The 22239-nt window shown below is 36.1% G+C and overlaps 1 protein-coding gene across 2 annotated transcripts in view; it reads right to left on the bottom strand.

Moving 5' to 3' along the window:
• Positions 1 to 1028: 1028 nt before the first annotated feature.
• The window catches only part of LOC122524340 (ubiquitin-related modifier 1), a 62320-nt gene continuing 41109 nt past the window's right edge, over positions 1029 to 22239 (bottom strand). Inside the window, exons 5-6 of one of the 2 annotated variants that reach the window (XM_043646521.1) lie at positions 17750 to 17939; positions 1029 to 1139 (exon numbers count right to left, since the gene is read on the bottom strand). In XM_043646521.1, coding sequence (XP_043502456.1) covers positions 1099 to 1139; positions 17750 to 17939 — 231 coding nt within the window. In that variant the 3' untranslated portion in view covers positions 1029 to 1098. The remainder of the gene's footprint in view (positions 1140 to 17749; positions 17940 to 22239) is intronic. The other variant, XM_043646523.1, reaches the window with a different exon arrangement.

Raw genomic sequence — 22239 nt, 5'->3', positions numbered from 1 at the left:
CGAATTTTAACGCGTTTCTCTACAATTTCTCTATTTCTCTCTGTCTGTCTGTCTGTCTGTCTATCTGTCTGTTACTATCATTTCTCGTGTGATTTCGGTCTGCCGATTGAAGTTTAAAAGGAGCTTCGAGTCTGTGTATCTTGGTTGGATATAAGCGGATGAGTGAAACGATCGGAGCGATAACTATACGATGAAGATCCTTACCAAAAGAGATTTTCTCTCTCGTGATCAAGTAAAAGCTATCGAACTTTTTGACTCTCTCTCTCTCTCTCTTTCTTTCTTTCTTTCTTTCTCGTACGCTTGTTGGCTCAGACTATCTTAGAATTAATTCCAAACCGATCCATTTCTGATGTCTTAGATATATACTTTATTTACTTACTTACTTAGTTACTTGCTTGCTTACTTACTTACTTACTTACTTACTTACTTACCAACCTATTTCTTCTACAGGGTAAAATAAGAAGAGTATATTCCAAAATACGATAAGTTTATCACGCAAAACTTTGCCACACACAAATGCGAGCGCTAACGTACGCTAACTTGAAAATCTTCCTCGTAACATTTATATCCAGCTTCTCATTTTCGAGCTTCATGAAATTTTCATGACTGGCATCGGTTAGCATCGACTCGTTCGCCAGTTTCTCCCTCTCTCTCTTTCTTCTTTGTTTGCAAAGTTTTCACGAGAAATCGTTCTAAGCTCCAAGCTTCGACGAAGAAGAAGAAGAAGAAGAAGAAGATGACAACGATAGCGGCACGCGAGAATATGCTCTTCGAAAAGTATGAAAAAAAAAAGAAAGAGAGAAAGAGAGAGAGAGAGAGAGAGATAAAAAAAGAAACGAGTGGTCGGATAGGATAGGATTTTGTGGCGGCGCATTAAAAGTTGCCAAGTGCAAAGTTTCTTACAGAATGATCGTGGTAACAGACGTGCAGTAACACTCTTAATCCCCTTACCTGTAACTAATTTTTATATTTTCTTTTTTTTTTCCCACTTTCCATTTCTCCTTTCTTTTTTTATCTTCATCTTCGTGTCTTTTCTAGAAAAGAAAGAACAATCCCTGTTTCATTTTTATTCACTCGTACGTATGTATAATCACTCGATCAAGTTCTTCCGTAAGCTAATAATTTTCTTCTTCTCGCATCTGAAACAAACATGTCATTTAAATTAGTATGATTTATATATAACGTAGATCAATTTTTCGATTCGTTTATAAACGCAATATATTATTACAACGAGAAAAATAATGAAATTATTAAATGTTGTATGCGATTGGAAAATAATATAATATGTAATTTAAATGATTTCACTATTACGATTATAGGAAAAATTAATTGTTTTATTCGTAAATGAATGATAAATTTTATATTACTAAATAAGAAATAAAATGAAAAATCGGATGAACTTTGAATATCTCTTATCTATTCGAAACAATCGGTAAAAAGACATGAACGAAATTATTTGGCACGCGTAATAGAAAATTCTCATCGATTCAAATCTAATCCTACGATTTTCGTTATGGTGATAGAAATGTATTCGCAATAAGAAAGAAAGGAAGGAAGGAAGGAAGGAAGCTGATAGAAGTGTAATCGAGCCTGACAGTTTCTGTGATCCTTGGAAACTACGATCGGTCACGTTTCATCTCTTATGGGGAGAAACTAGAGGAAAGGAAATGGGTGGTATTATACCTGTGTACCTTATTGACTATTCAAAGCAAATGATACAAACTCATACGTTTATATCTATGCACGCGAAAAGAGAAAGATAGATAGATAGATAAATGTAGGTAATGTAAGACATGTAAATGAGTTAGCAACGTAAAGATAGTGATGCATATAATAATCGTAACCCCTTTTCATTCTGAAAACTATGACGACGAAGATGGTGCATGTTCAAGGGCAGACGAGATAGACCATTTTATCTTGAGCATATATCGCAGAGTTGAGTCAGCAACGAGAAAGAAATAGAGATAGTTAGATAGTTAGACAGATAGATAGATAGATAGATAGATAGATAGATGCATACATAGATAGTTAAAGAAAGAAAGAAAGAGAGTGATAGATGCTGTAACAGTGAGAGTTGAATATCCTGTCAATGGCGACCCACTTCCAAAAGCATTCTTGACTTACCAACGTACATACATACATCCCATGTATCTATGTATGTGCATACGTATGTATGTACGTTGTAACGTACAAGTTTAAGAGGCAAGTCTTAAAGTTTAAGACGTCGTCTGACGCAACGTTCCTTCCTTCTACTCTTTCTTCCTACATTCTCTCATTCTCTCTTTCTCTCTTCCATCTTCGGAAAAGACGCGTGCACGTTTATGCTTTATACACCACTAACAAAGTACAGCGAGAAAAGGGAAGAAAAGGGTGCTTTAAGTCGAACAAAAGCTTTCACCGTAAATGCTCTACGAGCTTTCCTACGTGTATCAAGATAGATACACGTATATTTGATACATATACGTATGTGTATGTGTATTTATATATGTGTGTGCAGAGAATAGACAAATAGATAGATACCTAGATAGATAGATAGATAGATAGATAGATAGATAGATAGATAGTAGATATGTACATGTGTGCGTGTGTATGTATGACTCGTGAGAAAAGCCCTTCGTCCTCTCCTCGATTACGCTTCGTCGTTCGGAAACTTCTCCAAGTAAGATAGAGATAGAGAGAGAGAGAGAGAGAGAGAAAGAGAGAGATCCTACGATCGATGACGCCACCGCCATCACGAAATTGCCAAAGTGCCGTCACGAAAGTGCACTCGCGCGAAACCTTTCTCGGTTTATCGTCCCGTCTCGAGAAGAAGAGGAAGTAGAACAGGAAGAGATAGAAAGAAAGGAAGATAGAAGAGTAAAAAGAAAAGAAGAGACTACTTCTATCAGGATTGCAGACACTTTCTCTATCTTTTCTTTTTTATTTTTTATTTTTTTTTACTTTTCTATTTCTTCTCTCTCTCTCTCTCTCTCTCTCTCTGTCTATTTTTCTTTTCCATTTGCTTTATTCTTTTCATTGTAATAATAATAACACATATTCGATAGCAAATTTCTCTCGCTTAATCATTTTGATGTTGTTTGTCTATCCGGATACTCTATTCATCTTATAGAAATCTCAGGAGAAAGAGAGAGAGATTGAGGAAGTTATAGCGGCGAGACAAATGTCGTTGGCCTCCGAACGAACGAACGAACGAAGTGGATTAGCGTTGATTAGAAACACTTGGTTGCTCGCTTTGATGCATAACAATTCTCAAAGCTCGTAACCCGATGACACGACAACGAATGGTTAACGACTAACTCGAGACGAAGAGATAGAGAGAGAGAGAGAGAGGGATAGAAAGACAAAGATAGATAGAAAGAGAAGGAGAGAGAGGGAGAAAGATGGAAGACGATCGGGGGACGTAATTTAAAAAGTTCCCTTCGTGAAATTGATAAATCGCAGGAGGTACCTTCATCTTTCTTTTCTCCTACGATCTACTACCTACCGACCCCCTCCTTTCTTCCCACTCACCCGTTCCTTCTCGTACCTCCTACAAAATTCCCACCCCCCGAATACTCCTTCTTTTTTACTTCCGGTAAGAGTGCAATCAGCGTTAATCTGTTCCAACTAGTAATAAGTTGAAAAGTCCATTTTTCCACGGTCATCGACTTATGAAATCTACCTTCGAGCATCAGTACTATCACTACTACTACTACTACTACTATTACTATTGCTATGAAGAACGAGATCATTTTGTCTTTTTCTTTCTTTCTCTCTTTCTTTTCGTTCTTTTTTTGTTAGCGAGAGAGAAGCGACGTCAGCGGCGCCAACGGCATTTTCCTTCGACCATCCGTATCCTTCGAGACTTCTCATCCTTCAGAACACCAATCTAACTCATCCTACTACCATTCACCCTCCTCGACTCAGCCCATTCTCGACCGAACCCCCAATTGAACCCCAAGAGCAACCACCGCCACAACCACCATCACCACCACCTCCACCACCACCACCACCACCAGCATCATCCTTCCTTGTCGACGTTCTCGTCGTTGTATTATTTCCTATCCTTTCCTCCTTGAAATTGTGCTATCGTATCGGCGATCGAAAATCGCGTAAAATTCATCGGGATAAAATGGTTGTGGAAGAGAAACAAGAGGAAGATCGATACGTTGCGATAACGTTGAGTCTTGTTTAATGGATCGTTAGCCGAACAAAAAAGGGATTTCGACGATGGCTCGTTGGTTCGTTACACAATGCTTACAACTCGTTTAATACTGTTCACGAAACTGTTAGTGCATGTATCGTTCGTTTCCCCAGATTTTACATAGTGATTACAATTTTTTTCCGCCCCACTCCTCTTTTTTTTCCTCTTTTTTTTTTGAGCTCCACAACGTCGTTCAGAATTTTTAACTTAAATGATTATTCTTGTTATATTTAATGGATGGGATGTTTTTTTTATTTTTTTCCAATCCTTCCCATCGTAAGTTCGTTTTACATATCGTATATTGTTAAATGATCTAATAGAGTTTTTTGCGTGACAAGAAGAATTATTTTATTGTAAGATAAATTTGTGTTAACAAACGTTCCAAAATGGGTTTGTCGTTAATATTTTATTAACGATAATTAATCAAATGATTCGATGAAACGACACGTGCCATTCGAAAATATGTATCACAATTTATCGTCAAATAATTTGATAGACAAAAATTTTGTATATTTACAAAAAAACTTGTTAGTTCGTATCATTGTAACGATTAAATAACCAGGTAGATAAAATTGATCAATTAGATGAAAGAGAAAAGGGAAAAATGGTTGAACATTTACGAGATATCCATTATATCTAATGTGTGTCTAATATAAGCGACGCGAAGAGAGAGGCACGTGTAATACTCATTAAAACGACGTATCAATTCGTAGGAAACATCGTTAAGAGAATATTACGGTGAAACGTGGATTTGAATCCCGCAAAACACTGTACGACGACGACGACGACGACGACGAGAAGGTGGAAGAGTAGGTGGAGGAAAGGGTGGAGGATGAGATGGGGGAGGAGATTGGGGAGGGGGTGGAGGAGGACGCGGTTGTATATAAGTGCGACTAATTATACCAAAGCGAGTATAAATCACTCGACTCTCACGCTAATAGCGTTACCCGGAAGGCCTAGAGAAAGATTCTCTCTCTCTCTCTGTCTCTCTCTCTCTGTCTCTGCTTCTCTCTTTCTCTCTCTTTCCGTCTCTGACGTTCTCTTTGGAATTTCAGTGAAATCTAAAATGCAAATGGACTGAGGATGCCGAGCTTACTCGTCTGCGCTCATTAAATATTTATCCTCGTTGATCGTGATATTAACGCGTTACATTGCAAACTCGAGTTGAAGTTCTTTTCTTCGGATAAAGAAGGAACAACAAAAAAAATGGCAATTGAGAGAAGTACCGATATTAAAGAAAAAATATATTTAATACAGAACAAATTGTAATTACGATAATGATAAAAACCAAGCCCGTACATTTGATCAAAATTGAAACGATAAAATGTAATATAAATGAAACGATGCAAACTCGATGAAAAAAAAAAAAAAATCGAACAAAAAGTAAAAAACTATGCCAACCCAATTAAATAAAAAAAAAAGCGCGATACGAATAAAATAATACGAACAAATAAATCGTTCGATTGGAAATAACGGATAAAAAAAAAATGTAAAGGAAAATAACGTAAAGTAATAAAATCGAATGAAAAGTATAACGGAAGAGGAATATTTTGATAGAAAAAAAAAAAGAAAAAATCGAAGGAAAGAATGTAGGAAATACTTGAAATGGCCGTGAGCGTCTTAGCTGTATTTCATCGACGTAGACAGAGCTTGCGTTAGCATTAGCGTAATGCATACCACGGGAAGGTTTTCCATGGATAAAGAACCGCGAGAACGTTTCCTCCTCCGGGTGTTACCGTCATCCCCTTGCCGAAGATTGATGAAGCCATCTTATACGAGACTATCCTCCGATCCTGTTCCTACTCTTCCTTCTTACTTTTCTCTCCTTTTCAGGTTTGCTCCTGAAGCTGCACGGAAAAAAGAAAAGAAAAAATTCCAGAAGCAGACACGTTACCGTGCTTCCGCAAATGTTCACCCGCACACGTATACGCACACATATATAGAGATATATAAAAATATACTGCCATATGTATACGAGAATGTGATATTTATTGAGAACCGATCAGAGATCGTGACCAAAAAAAATTGTCACCTGAGAAAAAGCATGGGTGTTACTACTACCATATTATAGATGTGTGTATACGTGTACGTGTGTATACTTTGTCGTAATATGGTATATAAACATCTTCTTTCTCGTAGGGCGATTTATTTCCTCCAACCAAGAATGATTTTATTTTCAAAGAAAAAGAAAAATATTATACACGCGGTATTTTCTCGAAATAAATTTACTCGAGTAAATTTAACGCGACGGGCTTCGCGTTGGCGCGTTTCGTATTTAAAAAATTATTTATTTACATATTTTGTTGAAAATAAAAAAAAAAAAAAGAACAAGAAAAAACTGTACCCCACAAAGATTTGACCATGATTATTTTGGTTAATAAGGGGAAGGAAAGGGAGGAAAAAGGAAATAGATATGGTATACGTGATATTGTTTAGAGATTCTTAATAGATAAAATTTAATTGGCTTGTATCTTCCCATACGGGAAAGAGAACGATCGTATTATGCGATCGTAGATGCGTATCGGTGACATAAACGAGCTGGAGCTAACGCGAAGAAAATGGCGTTAATGGATCTCTCTCATTCTATCTTCCTCTTTAGTTTTCCTCCTTCTTCTATTCCTCTTTCTCCTTTTTCTTCTTCAATCTCAACATCCTCGCTAAAATTAAGGTCTCTCTCTCTCTCTCTCTCTCTTCCTTTACTTGTAATTTAATTTCATTAAAAACTAAAGCAGCAATTACCAAAAGCTATCGTATTATGTACAATATTTATGAACTATGTATTATATTATATATATATATATAAACAATATTAATTTTAATCCGATTACAAACATATTATTTTACACTCCAGTCGTGAACTATACTTAAATACCCATTATCTTGAAATTTAGGGAGCATTTATAAACGGGTGGATAGATATTCGAACGATAAAATGGCTTGGAGGAGAACGAGACAATGTATAGTGTTAGTTATGAGTAATATAAAGTTTCACGATACTAACTTGACATGGATATTCGATTTGGACAAAATGGCGCTGGCACTAGGACAATCTGTTTCCTTTATCCTTCCTCCTTCTTGAAATGAAAAAAAAAAAAAAAGAAATAAAAGGAACAGGAAAACCGATCAGAGATATTCGTGGAATTTATCATTTTACAGTTGAAGTGCAGAGGCACACATATATCCCTTGAAACTGCAGTATTCGCATTCTCGAGTAGAGACTTTTTTAAAGAGAGTAAAAGATAGCAAGTAAGAGAGTGAGAGAGAGAGAGAGAAGGAGAACACGAGCTATGTATCTTATAAAAGAACAAGCACGAATAGGAAGGATATAAAACTACGGTATGGAAAAGAGAGAAAAAGAAAGAGAGAGAGAGAGAGAAAGAAAGAAAATGTAAAGAGTTGAAAATACAAAAAGTAACAGAAAGAGAAAAGACGGGTCATCTTGTTAAAAGAACAAGCCAAAAGTGAGAAGGATGTAGTACGATAGTATAGAAGAAAAAAGAAAAATAGAAAATTTAATAAAAAGCATGAAAAAGAGAGAGAAAAACAAATTTTGAAAGAGAGAGAGAGAGAGAGAGAAAGTAACAGAAAAATAGAAAGAATAAGAAACTTACAATTAGAGAGAGAGAGAGAGAGAGAGAGAGAATAAGAAAGATGAAAAGAAAAAAATAAAGAGAAAAAAAGGAACGAGCAATCTAGTAAAAGAACAAGCAAAAATGAGAAGGAAATAGAATGAAGGTATGGAAAAGAGAGGAAAAATATAAGGGTTGAAGACAGTGCAAAACAGTGCGAGAGAAAAAGAGAAAGAGAGAAAGAAATAAAAGAAGAAAATCGTAAGGAATGGTATTCGAAGCTAGCCATCCTTCTCATTCTGTCTCTTTCTGGGCGTCGTCGTCGTCGGCGTCGGCGCCGTCGTCGTCGTCGTCGTCGTCGTCGTCGTCGTCGTGCTACTTCAAGCAAGTAGTCGAGCCCTGTTCATAGTCAGCCGGTCAGACAGGGCCCTACCAAAGCCTTTACTTAGGTACAACCGCAGTGCGACAATTTGATAGGCTCGACGATAACCCTTTCAGGGAAAATGTTTATTCTTTTTTATATTCATTTTTCATATCGTCCCTTATTTAGGTCAATCAAAATTTCTTTGATTTTTCTACGAAATAGAAATTATTGTTCGTAAGATTTCAATATCGTACGGATTATACGTACTCGCGTATACGTATCTTTTCTTTTTTTTTAAATAAGCAGTTTTTTATTCTTTTTTATATAAAAGCCTATTTTTTATTATTATTATTATTATTTTTCTTCTTTTCTTTCCTCTCTTTCTTTTTTTTTCCAAAGAAAGCCCTTTCATTTCACTACTTTTTCTTTTGTTCAACTTTCCAACATACCTTGATAAAGTCTCATGATCCTGGTTAAACAAGGATAAATCCACGATCCAAAGGATGCTTTGTTGTCGATACAACCATCTTAAGACTGACAAAGAAGAAGATAGAAAGAGAAAAAGAGAGAGAGAGAGAGAGAAAATAGGGAAATAGAGAGGGGAGGAAGAGGTTCCTTCAGAAAGCACATCTTGGAAACCTTTGCTTCGTCTCGTGTCAATGAAGCTGAGGCCTTATTACGCTATCGAGGCTAATTTGTCGACGAGGAAGTTTGCCAATGAGTATTCTCTCTCTCTCTCTATGTCTCTTCAAGAAGACAACCGATAAAGCTAAAGATGAAAATGACTAGGACGACGAGAAGGACGAAGACGAAAATGATAACGTCGAGTTTGCCCTCACCCCTCCTGACCCCACCCACTCTCCCCCCCATTCGCGACTTTTCTATACTAAAGTCATCAATCAGTCCATCCGATCTTCGAATTTTTCCATGAAAAAGAAATTTATCTTTGAAGCGTTGAAATGGTGATATCATCGAGACGATAATACGAGAATCCACGAAGGATAAAGGGATGGAAGTTCGAGTCGGAACTAATCCTCGTGGACCTAAGTAAACCATTTCTAATGGATCCTGTCACGGGATTCCGAAGGAGCCTTTGCCAGAACGTTGTGTACTTCGCTTTAGTGGACTAGGAAGTGACGATCGTAATGGAGAATCGACCCACTGCGATAGGATAACTTAACAGCTAGGGAGAGAGAGAGAGAGAGAGAGATAAATAGATAAAGAAAGATAGATATAGATAAATGACATTTATTATACGTCTATCATAAAAATCGATTGATTAATTAATATATAGAGAGATTAAGATGTTTAAGAAATACCTTTGACCTACATTCTCGAAAAAACTAACCAATGGCAGTTTATTTCATAATTTTTATATATTTAATACCCTAATTATTTTTTTAGACATATTCATTATCTTAATCGATTATTTATTGATTTTCGATTAGAAATATTTGTATAGTCTTTTAAAATATTGTCTTTCTTTAGAAAATGATGAATGAAAGATATATGACTCTAAATCAAATATTTTGATGAATTTTATAATGATAAACTCGATTGATAATTCCTATAAAAATTAAACTCTTAGACGATATAAAATTTATATAAAATATATATATATATTATATCAACAAATTGTCTAGTTTTGTAGAGAAAGATAGAGTTAGTATCTAACGAAGAGACATGGCAGTCTGATGGTCTTCTATATAACTATCTAGAGAAGAGAGTACGCGTGCAGCAATCAGAGTTTGTTCCAAGTTACCACAGTGCATTGGAGAGAACGACAGCTTCCTCTCTTCCACTTCCTATCTCTCTCTCTCTCTCTCTCTCTATCTCCTGCTCTCTTACTCTCACACTTTAGCTCATGAACGCGAATTCATCGAGTTCTCGAAGCTTCGTTCGTAGAAACTACGTCCAACAAGGATTTCTCCTGCATCCAAAGCTCGCATAGGAGTTCCTATCCCTCTTTCTCTCTTTCGTTTCAGACGAAGTTTATCCTCGTTCCCTCCAATTTCGTGCCTCGCTTTTTGTCGTTCTCTCATCGTCAATAAAGCCAGACTCTTGACGAGAAAGAGACAAAGATAGATAGAGAGAAATACGAGGATACGTTTCTTTACATTTTATACTACTTTCGAGTCAAACAAATGTCTCAAAATCAAATTAAAATTCATCCTTTCTTATCGAATTTCTTTTTCTTTTTATATTCCATCCCCTCCCTATCAATTCGAGTTTAAACGAAACAAATAAAAAATCTTCTAATCGTTCGATCAATCCCGAATGTGTAAGGTTATCATAGAAAAATGTCTAGATGGTTACTCGTCTTTTTTATTTGTACAATTTTTTTGGTTTCTTTTTTTTTCTATTTCTTTTTCTTTTACTAAACTATCCTACTACAACCTACCCATCTTTTTCCCTCGAAGTGTAAGAAGATTGATGATCGAAGCTCGTAAATGTGAATCCTTCCGTCGAATTTCTTCCCTGTCCTTGGTCTTTAATAGCCTACTGGGATTGGCCTGAAGTAAAAAGAACGAAAGAGAACAAGAGGAAGAAAGAAAGAGAGAGAGAGAGAAGGAAGATGGTTATGGGAATGGTGGTACTGAAAACTCATCCTTCCCCTGATCGTCCTTGCCATAGTAGCAAACTGTGTGACGAGAGACAGCAGACAGGCAACAAAAGATAGGTCCTTCCGGATCTTCAAGCTCTTAGTCCCAGGCACCTTCTTTTGTCATTACCCATCAGCTTTGCTCTCGGAAACTAACGTAAGGTTTAGGAGGCGGTCGAGTTAGCCGCGTAAATTGGCTTAAAGGATTTCCCTGTTGACGAGGTTAATAACAGTCAACGTCGTAAGCTCCTACACATCTCTCTTACTCTCTCTCTCTTTCTCTCTATCTCTTTCTCTCTCCTTCGATCCAACTTTTTTATATCCCACCTTCTATACTGAAGTTTGGATAGATCGATAGATCAGAAATTGGTTTGAACATGATAAAGAGATTTAACTTTACCTATATCTCATCTCCCCAGAATAGTACGATATTAATTAATCATCGTTCTCGAGTGAACTTATACAAAAGAAAACTAAAATCAAACGTATAAGATATGAGAATGAAGAAATTTGGAAATACGAATTAAATTACCGTTTGCATATTTGAAATTAATAAATAATAAGAAATATATTTAATTTATAAATAAAGCATAAGCAAATATTGTTTTTGACTTATTGAAATATAAATGAAATATTTTGAATACTTTCATATAATATTTGATACAAACAAATGATTTTCGTATCTTTCATTCGTATGAGATATTCTTTATCATATCTCTAATCAAGCTTTCTTCTTTATCCAAGAAAACAATTCTGGGCAAACAAGATAGGTTTAATCATAGGGTTGGCGAGAAACCCTTATCGTCCTTTACTCCATATTATTACAGACGCTGTATATTAGCTCGTATACCTGCCACACACGAGTCATATGTATGGCGAACGTTTATCCTCTTGCCATGTTGCCCTCGTATTCTCGATTTTGAGCTTCCCGTAACCAAGTCAAGACCTCGGAACACTCTTGTATCACAAACTCTGCCCTCTCGTGAGTTTCAAACGTTCATATATGTATATGTATTAACATGTATATAGTTTCTATATATATATATATAGATGCGTACACACAGCTTATACAGGGTCGTCCGCAAAACCGTAAACAGCCCTTAAACGCAGCCCTTAATCCTCATCTCTGAGCTTAGAGAACGATTCTATACTTACTCAGTAGCACTGAACTCTACGAGATTGCCTTTATAAATATCACTTTGGTCTTTCTATCTTCTACGTGTAAATGTGTACGTATATAAATTCATATATATATATATGAGAAAGAAAATCGATAAATCGGTAAATCGTTTACGAATCTAATGAGTTTCTTTCGCAAATTAGATGAGTCCAATTAATCGAATAATCGAAATTTAACTGAACGATAGCTCGGATCGACTCGCGTTCGTTTCTCTTTTAATTTTTTTTTATTCTCTCATTGTCTATCTCTTCCTTTTTTTATTTCTATTTCTCTCTTTCTCTTTCTCTCTCTCTCTTTCACTGTATATCACTATTTTCCTTTCTACATTGTTGGTTTGTTTTATCGTTAATTGCTATTCCATGTTAAATACATACTGCGCGATACATACTCGCACGTTCCACTAAATTTGAATTGGCATATTGATTGTAATTACTGACTCTAATCCGTAATTATTGCAGCTGTAATTACACGCTCACTATGATCATTCATATTCGATTCCCAAGGGAGAATTTGTAACGTGCCGAACATATAAACACGAATATAAATACAAATATAACACGGGAAATATAGAAGGGAAGAAAAAAAAGGAAGAAGGAGCTAAAAAGGGGGATGCGTAATCGAAGAATCAATCGGAAGGAATTCCCCGAAGTATTTTCATCGTTTTAAAATTCGCTCTCCCTCTCTCTTTCTCGTTGCTAGTTTATATTAAAAAGAAAAAAAAAGATATATAAAAGAAAAGAAATAAAAATTGAACTATTTACATGCATCGATGCAACAAAGTGCAGTCTTTGTATAATCAAAAAGTGCCGTTACTGTATCTTTCGCGTGAATAGGAAAAAAAAAAAGATAAAAATTCATCACTTCTATCGTGACATTGTCGAATAACAGAAAACAAAAAATACAAGAAAAAGAAAAAGAAAGAAATGTTATATATATATTATACTTAACGTCGAAAACACGTCTTAGACGTTCAAAATTAATATCATGTATTTTTCATGATAATTTATGAAACGTTATATGTCAGAGATCAAAATGTAAAAGATGGTAAAGGAAAAATAGAAGTAGAAAGATCCTAACGTACCGTAACTAATTCGTAGAGTGTACACGCGAGTCATAAGCACGTGCCGAAAACGTTCGTAGTTGTGTAGTAGTGAAAGGAAGAAAAGCAGACTACAGAGAGAGAGAGAGAGAGAGAGAGAGAGAAAGGGGTGGTGGAAGAAGGGAAGGAGAAAGGGAGGAAGGCATCACGGCGCCGAGTAACACAACCACACCCTCCGAAGGGCTTGCTGGATCGATAAGCACTACCCTCTGCTAAAGCAGGGGAGGAATGACTAGAGAAACAGAGAGAAGAGAAGAAATGGGGTGGGAAAGGAGAGGGTAAAAGAAAGAAAGAAACGGATAGAGAAAACGGCCCACGGAAAAAGGAGAGCAAGAGAAAGAAAGAAAGAAAGAAAGAAAGAAAAACAGGGGGATGAGACAAATTGTCAGAGATCTCGACGCTCTGCTTCTGCCACTTTCTTTCTCGGTCAGTTACCTGCCAGTAACAAACTTCTTCCCAAGGTTCGATCTATTCTTTTTTTCCGAAGTTTCTAGCAAACTGGGAAATTGTTGGTTGTTGGAAAAAAAAAAAAAGACAAAACAAAAACGTTACGATCCATGTATATTGTTCCGATCTAGATTTAGTGCATCGTTTTCTTTGAAATTCTAAATTCATTCTGAAATATAAATGCGAAATAAATTTTAAATAAATAAAAATGAAAGAAAAGACGAACCGAAGGAATATGTAAAAAAAAAAGTAAAGCCGTAATCGATTGATATATCAAAGTCTAGTTGGATCGATTAGATCATATAAAACGTGAATAGAGGATGTGGAATTTGAAATGGTCCCGTAGATGGTACGTTGTAAGGTAGCTAACAAGCATGTTCCGTATATGTAACGGTGTGCAATCTCCATCGTAGTAGAAGATATCACAGGGATAGAAGATCCTTCCTTAATAGGATATAGCTTTTGTCTTCGTAGTAGTGGTATCACCAACGGTGATAGTATTAGAACTATGCAGAGTGAGAGTGAGAGAGAGAGAGAGAAAGAGAAGTGCTGACGATCGGTACTAACGATCGACTGAAGATGAAATAATATTCTCGAAAGCGGGCTAACTGCGAGACTACCAATTCCACATTCTCTAAACCTTCAACAGAATCTACGACTATCAATAGTGAATATTCTCCTTCCATTAGGATCCTAATCGTCTCGTCGTTCGTTATCTAAAGACAGAAAGAAAGAAAGAAAGAAAGAAAGAGAGAGAAAGAGAGATCATTGAAAGAAAGAACGTTTGGCAGGGACTCGTTAATTACCGGAAAACGACGGTAACGTCCTTCGAAAGACATTTAAATATAGAGAGAGAGAGAGAGAGGATAAGAAGAAGAATAAGAAGAAGAAGAAAAAAAATAAAAATGTATGGCACTTGGCCAGGAACCAATTTCTAAAGGACTTTCGAACAAAACGCGTCACTTTCCGCGTTCTCGAGAAAGCTCGTAAAGTTAGAGCTGCTCGGTTTAGCTAGGAAATGCTGCTGCTTCTTTCTCCATCGCGAAGAAAAAAAAAAGAAAAAAAGAAGAAAAAAAAAGATAAAACGGGCAACGGGCCGAGATTGTTGCGACATTCTTCGAAATCCTTTTGCTAAGTGCAAACCGAAGGTCGATATTAATTCACCCTTCCATCCCCTTGTCTTTTCCTTACTCCCATACCTTCTTTGATTTCTTATCTACTTCTATTTCTCTCTCTCTCTTTGAACTAAGTCGTAGAAAGACAATTTTACATGCAGACTGGTATCCGCAAGACTCGTATAACACTAACACCTGATTCTAAAGTAACTGAGCGAGCAAATGCTGAAGCGATTGCGGAAACGAGGACACCCGGTACAGAACGAGGCGATAACAGTTCCAACGAGTTATAGGGGGTGTAAAGTTAGTAGTAAGCTTTACCCCCTTTCCGAGGTGGAGGGTGGTGGAGATTGGTAGGAGTTGGATGAGAAAGACGAAATGAGAAAGAAAAAGAGAGAAGAAGAGAAGCATAAAGGTAGAGTTCTCTGGTAGTAATAGTAGTAGGAGGAAAAAGGAGAGAAAATAAGAGTAACAGTGGTAGTAAAAGAGGAATGTTCCTACGTGTACGAGGGGTTGGAAGAAAAAGAGTTGCATAGGGACTGCAGTAAATACTTATCAATGCCGCACAGAATTTCTACACGTCGGCGGCTCCTTCTTTTCGTTGTAAGAAAACTCGTACAGTTAAATCGACTCGAACGAAAGAACGAAGAAACCTTTCCATTCCTGTGAAATATCTTTCCTTCTTCTTCTTCTTCTTCTTCTTCTTCTATATCTTCTATTTCTTCTTTCTTCCTTCCTCTTTTTTTTACATTTATTTTGTTATTTTCTTTTTCTTCCTTTTTGTTTCTTTCAATATGCTGCCTCGCGAAATCGAACGGTTATGCAAATCGTTATTTTTCCTCTATGGATTCGGCGAATAAGGAAAAGAGGAAAAAAAGGGGAAGAGAAAGAAGAAAGCAAATAACTAAGGGAACGAGAAAAAAGAAGAAAAGAAAAAAAAAGGGATAAGAAAGGCTTGGAAAAAAGTCTAAGAGTAACGGAACTTCGGCAATGGAGTTGAGTTGGCACTATACTACTAGAAGGAATAAGCCGTCGTGCAAGCAACGCTTCGTATTTCATTTTGAATCTTAATAAGAAGCAAAACTCGTTTCGAAAGTTCTTGAAAATTACGTAGAATACTGGCATGTTATTTTTTGTTATTAGGGGTTGGTATATCGCTACGATGCGACGCTTACAACACCGTTCCCTTATAACCTACGAAAATTCGATTAAAATAAAACTAAAAATAATAATCGCAGTTATCCGAATTATATCGATGAAAATTTCACGATATTTTTGTATATTTCTTATTTTATTTACACCCCGTATAAAATACTTGCACTCGAACGCGTTGCTTTTTTTTCCTCTTTCTTGTTCTTTAATTTCTTTTCTTTCTTTCCCTTCAAAGAAGACGAATAGTAATTGGAAAAAGTCATTATTACTGGTACTATTACTATTAATTTTACTTACTTCGACGTCGAACGATTACCTTTACGATACCATAATTAACTTTCCGTAATCTCATTTGTAGTCGCATTACTATTAACGAGTGGTAAAACCTTTCTGCGGCTAAAGTCATCGGACAAAAATAAAATGCGTAATAAAAGATTATCGTTAAGGGTCACGAAATTTTTCCTATTAATTTAATCCTTTTCTAGATTTATTCACAAGTAAAAAAACACACACACGCACACGCGCGCGCAATACCAACTACCAACGCGTTATATGCTTAAATTCGTTAAAAATTTCCCCGTACGCCGAATCCTAGCGCGAGTTACTCGTTTACTTCGATAACAAAAAGAAAATACGCTTCTAATTATAAAACTTTCGTTTATAACGCGAACACGCTTTTTCGTAAACGAAACTAAACGAAATAAAGAGTAGGTACGCGGAGATAAAAAGTATCTTTTTTAATCTCGTCTCGTAGTTCGAGATAATCGGTTAAAAACCGAGCAAAATAAACAAGAAAAACAAAACTGTACAAAATTGAAATCCTTTAAAGAATTATCCTGACCCTCTTTTCTTTCCTTTCTCCTTTTCTTTCTTTTTTATTTTTTTATTCATATTTCATCCCCTGCCCTCCTATCCCTTGTTTTATCTCTTTCCTACCCATTATTACTCCTATCTCACTCCCACGCACTCGATGATGAAGATTGAACGTAATTTATTTGCAATTTCACATCCCCACCAGGCATCGTTACGCGGGGGGAGGGTCAGGAATTTAATTTTCTCCGTGCTAGTACATCGCTGCTATGAATCTTTGTAGAAAAAACTCGTTGCTCTCTCCCTCCCTCTCTCTCTCTCTGCTCTTCCTCTCTCTGATATGTCCTCCATAAAAAAAATAAAACTTCAACGGGCGTATGGAAGGTTGTCTCATAATCAGAATCATGCGTCGTCTACAACACCGTTGAAACGATTGTTGGAATACTTTTATCAACAAGATGACTTTCGATATAAGCCTGGTATAATATGCAATGCACCACACTAACAAACATTGCATATAAATTAGGAGTAAACATTAAATATAAATTAAACATGTACACGACGCGCTCGCGCGTTCGTAGAAAATATAGTAAAGCTTGATTGAAATATGATCTCAAGTATTATCGTTGATATATTATTTTTCAAAAAGTAAAATTCAAATTTTTACGAGAAGAAAAATCTTTAGATAGATCAATATATTCCAATTACGATTACGAATAAACGAATATTTACGTAATTTTGTTGAATTAATCGATTCCAAAAGGAAAAGAAAAGTAAAACAAAAAAATACCCTGGCCTACTTTTAATAAAAAACGAAACACATGTAACTTTAACGATGATCGATATTCGTAAACGAATTTTCTTATTTTTCTGTATACTAAATGGAAGAGAGAGAGAAAAAATAAAAAGAGAAAAAGTGTGATTAACTTATGAAGTATTGTACGCGCGGAGACATATCCTAGAAAAATATATTTTTCCCAAAAGGAGAGTACTAGAGCGTTCATTGAGAAGAACGGAAGAGAGTATAGACGATCTAGGAAGAGGAAGGGAGGGGAAAGAACGATCGGCGGTTATGGGGTTGCCTATAACAGTAAAGCGTGCGATTTGATGGGAGCCAATACATTTGAGCTTATCACCTTATCACCAGTGGGTATACACCCCTACTAGGAAGCCCTCATCCACAGGGTAGCTCGCTATAAAATACAGAACGTAAAATACAGAATCCCACCTCCCGTTGAACCCCCTTCTCCGGCTCTTACTCCTCCTACTTCTCCTCCTACTCCTCTTCCTCTTCCACCTCTGGCTTTTCCATCGAGTATTGTCGAAACTGGTGGCAGCACCGGCAACAACAACAGCAACACCAGTAACAGTAACAGGAACGTTTCGACGGTGAGCGAGCCCTTTTGCATGGAATCACCCTGCAACAGACATAGCCCTCTTTTACCCTTCGAAAACGACGCACGTTGTCACGTCAATCGATCAACGTGCGCGATTTCGCGGCGATACCTTCGCGTTCAACCACACACGAATACATACGTTAATGCATGCATGCATGCATGCATGCTTGCTTGCTTGCTTGCTTGCTTGCTTGCATGCATACATACACAGGTACTCTCATATTCACGTATACACACGCGCATACAATTGCTCTGTCATTTTATACATTGTTGTCGCTCGGACCGAGACACTTTTGCCAGCCAAATTTTATCGTTGGATTCGACCTTTTAATTACTAACACTCCCCATCCCTCTCTCCTCTCCCTCCCTCTTTCGCTCTTATTTTTTCTTTTTTTTTTTTTGATAGCACGTCGATCCTACGCTCGGGATCACGTTACGGGAAATTTAGATTTCCTGTCGATTTGTGAAAATTCAACGAGGAACCTTTTGTCCTCTTTCTACTCGCATTCTTTATTTCTATTTTTATTTTTAATTTTATTTTTATCTCTCTCTCTCTCTCTCTTTTTCTCTTTTATTTGGATGAATGAAAATAAATCGACGTTACCAGTGACGAATATGAAATTCATCTATTTTATTGCTACTTGTGTCAAGAGGAAAAACAATGAAAACGTTCCCATTAATTACACCTTGTTGTTTGAGTTGTTTCAATTTTCAGTGAAATATTATATTAGAAATAATGAGAACTAATGAATCTCTTTTTCTATCGCTTTTACTTTAAGAAACGATCAAAATACGCGGAAGAATGGTTTGCGAAAGGGGATGGTAATTTGTTTCTAAATAAATCGTACGACTTCTCTTATCATTCGTCTTAAACGAAGATTTGTATTGCAATCGAGTATGACGTGATTTAATTAATTTCTATCAAATAAACGCTTCTCTTTCTCTCTCTCTCTCTCTCTTTCTCTCTCTAAATAATAAAAATAAAAATTAAAAAGCAAAAAGTATTAGCTCTTTCAACTGTTCGTTTTTAAGCAACAATTATCGTAAATAATAAATCATCTTCGTATAAGATATATCTTCGATATCGTACAAAATTTCCATCTAAATTATCTCTTCCATCTCAAACTATCTTTCTCGTAAAAATAAAAAATAAACTATAAAAATCAGCGAGAAAAAAAGAGAGAAAAAGAAAGAGACAGAGAGAGAGAGAGAAAACAAAGGGTCTAATAAAAAGGAAAAATAAAAAGGAAGCCATCGGCTTCATTGTTCATGAAATTCAAGAAAGAAATGCGAGAAGGATGTGGACGAACCCCGTAAGATTTAAAAAATAGGGACAAAACAAGTAGAAAATAAAAAAAAAATAGAAAGAGAGAGAGAGAAAAAATATCGTGAAGGTTTGAAGGTATATATATCGCTGTCTCTCTTGGTCGTCTTCGTCGTCGATTGACAGGACGTCGAGTGCCATCGGTGTTTACACGTCCCTGGGGGCAGTAGGGTGGTATCGTGGCCTGAAAGCCACCCCTGTACACTCATCCACCGACACTGTATACCCGCCCTTCCCCCTCGGGCTCGTTTTTCCTGCATATTGGAAGAATAACACCGACACTCTCCTTCTCTCTCTCTCTCTCTTGTTTTTTTCTTCTCTTTTAGGCTCCGATTTCGTTGAGACGGCTTTCAGCAAAGATAAAAAAAAAAAGATATTGTTTTAAAACAAAAATCTTTATCCCCGAGCGTGTAAAACGATAAATCTTATCTTCCTCTCTCTCTCTCTCTCTCTCTCTCTATCTATCTATCTATCTATCTTTCTCTTTCCTTTTTATTTTCATTTTATTTTGTTTATTTTGTATTTCTTTACTTTTGTTTTTTTGAGAAAATGACAGATCAATTGGACGATCTCTTAAAGATAATGAGCGTACGTGAGCGATACAAGAAATAGGATAATCTTTCGTTAGTGTGTCGTTACGTTTAATAGAAAGAGTTCATCGTTGTTACGTTTCTACTTGTTGTTGTCTACTACTTGTTATTCTTGTTGTCGTACTATCGTACCAATTATTACACGACAGGGATGACTTTTCTCGGAATGGCCAATGCAAACTGCATCTTGGCTCTGACCAACCTTGTTATACATACCTATATATATATATATATATATGGATGGGGTAAGATATCACAAGGGAACAGAACGTTCTCGTAACACGTACGTCAAACGTCTCTCGTATTCCTGAAAACCTGAGGGAAATCTCTGGCTTCGCGAGGACACCGGAGTCCCATTTATATACTAGCTCCTCTTCGTTGCAATCGAGTATCTCTTTCTCTTTGTATCTTCCTTCCCTCATTTTACTTTTATTTTTATCTTTGTTTTAGATAAATAAAAGGTATCAACGAGCTTTGTGGAAAAAAAAAAAAAGAAAGAAAGAAAGATTGATCGATGATTTGAAATGTGACAAATTTGATCGATTCGAATCGTTAAAATAGAAGAAAATAAAATGTTCGAAGGCGTGTATAGGTACGATTGTTTTTACATTTGATTTTTTTCTTTTTTCCTTTTTTCATTTTATTGTCATGAATATCACGAGAGAAGAAAAAGATAAAGAAGAAGAAGAAGAAGGATGTAGAACCACTTGAAAACGATTCAGCCGAGTGTCCGAGGTAAATCCTAGAACCGAGTCTCTCATGAGTATCCCAGGATAAAAACAGTATCCGTGGGATCAGTCGGAAGGATTTCACGTTACGTGTGTTCTGACTTTAATATCTCTCACGTTGCTTTTGAAAGGAAAAATTCGTTTTCTTTTCCATTCCTTTCCTTCTTGTTCTTTTCTTTCTTTTTTTTTTGTTTCTCCTTCATTTTTTTCCCCCCTCTTCTTTCTTTTTTCCTACATCTCATAATTTTATCGCAAACTCTGAAAACCTTTTCTCGATAACCGGCTACGCAAATGGCAATATCGAGTCCAATTACACACGAAACTTTTTATAACTGCGTTCCTCTCTCCCCCCTTCGAGAGTCTGAACAAGAATCTACGAAAGTCGTTCGGAGTAAAAGAAAGACAGACAGACAGACAGAGAGAGAGAGAGGAAACGAGGAAAATAAATGAAATAATCCGGGACGTGTTTTTCTTTCATGATAAATCGTACGATCCTTCTTTCGCAGATGCTGCCAAATGCAAATGTCGTTTCGCGAAAGGAGATCTAACTGAACCGTTTCCTCGGTGCTGCAACATTCGAGGAATATTGCGAAAATTCGGTAACGAGGAAGTAACGACCGAGAAAGAGATAGAAGGATATAGAGAAAAAAAAAAAAAAGAAAAAGGGAGAGAGAAAAAAAAGAGATGCGAACAATTTCAACCCCTTGAATATACAATGTACATACTTACTTACGGGTACTTACTCTCTCTTACTTTTATAATACTAACGATTCAAGAAAGGACTATCCTAAAATTATCCATTTTTCTTCATAAAAGGAAATAGAAATTTGACGTACCACAAGTATATTAGCATAGAATTTACATGAATGCCGTGTTTATTTAATCATTTATGATTACGCAAATGTATTCGCATAAATTTCCCTTAAGAATTAATAAAATATTCCTCGGTCTAGCTGCCTTTATCTTCCCTACCTTCTAACCGAGACGAACGTAAAGACAGATGGATAGACAGATAGAATAGATAAAAAAAGAAGAAAGAACAAAAAAGATTCAATGCGATAAAGAAAAAAATTCATTCGAATCAATCGAACTTATTCAATATCGCATATATAGGCGAAAATTTGATTTAAAATCCTCCCAAAAATTGGCTCTGACGAATATAAAACCTATGATCAATTTTTCATCCGGAAAATAAATCGATAAACGTAAATAAAATTAAAAATGAAGAAAATTGTTGGTACACCGTTAAAATAAAAAAAATCAGCCCTGAAGATTATCAACGATAGATTACTATTAAATACTCCAAAGAAAAGAGTTAATAGGCGTCGTCTATTTTCGCGAGACAAATTCTATTTTGTTTTCCCCTATAAAAGAGACAAGTATAAAATATTGGTCTAGGTTTCTAAGATGGATATTACGTACTCTAGGGTGATAGGTGATAAAATATTTTATGGTCTGGTGTTTTCTAATCAAGATAACAAAAAAGTATAGATATACAAACATAATGGATCAAAAGATAATAAAATAAAGATACAATAAGAAAGATAGAATGAGTGGAAACAGTTTCTTAACGATACCAGACTACTATCTCAGGCATTCTAAGGAAAGAGTTAATACCAAGAGAAACGAGGAAGCAAGTAGGGAAAATCGTCGAAGTTACCTCCTTTCTTGAGACAAAC

This window comes from Polistes fuscatus, unplaced genomic scaffold, assembly GCF_010416935.1.
Source record: "Polistes fuscatus isolate 324 unplaced genomic scaffold, CU_Pfus_HIC Scaffold7, whole genome shotgun sequence".
NCBI lineage: Eukaryota > Metazoa > Arthropoda > Insecta > Hymenoptera > Vespidae > Polistes > Polistes fuscatus.
The sequence above is the reverse complement of the archived record's forward strand: the minus strand, read 5'-3'. Positions and strand labels throughout refer to the sequence as shown.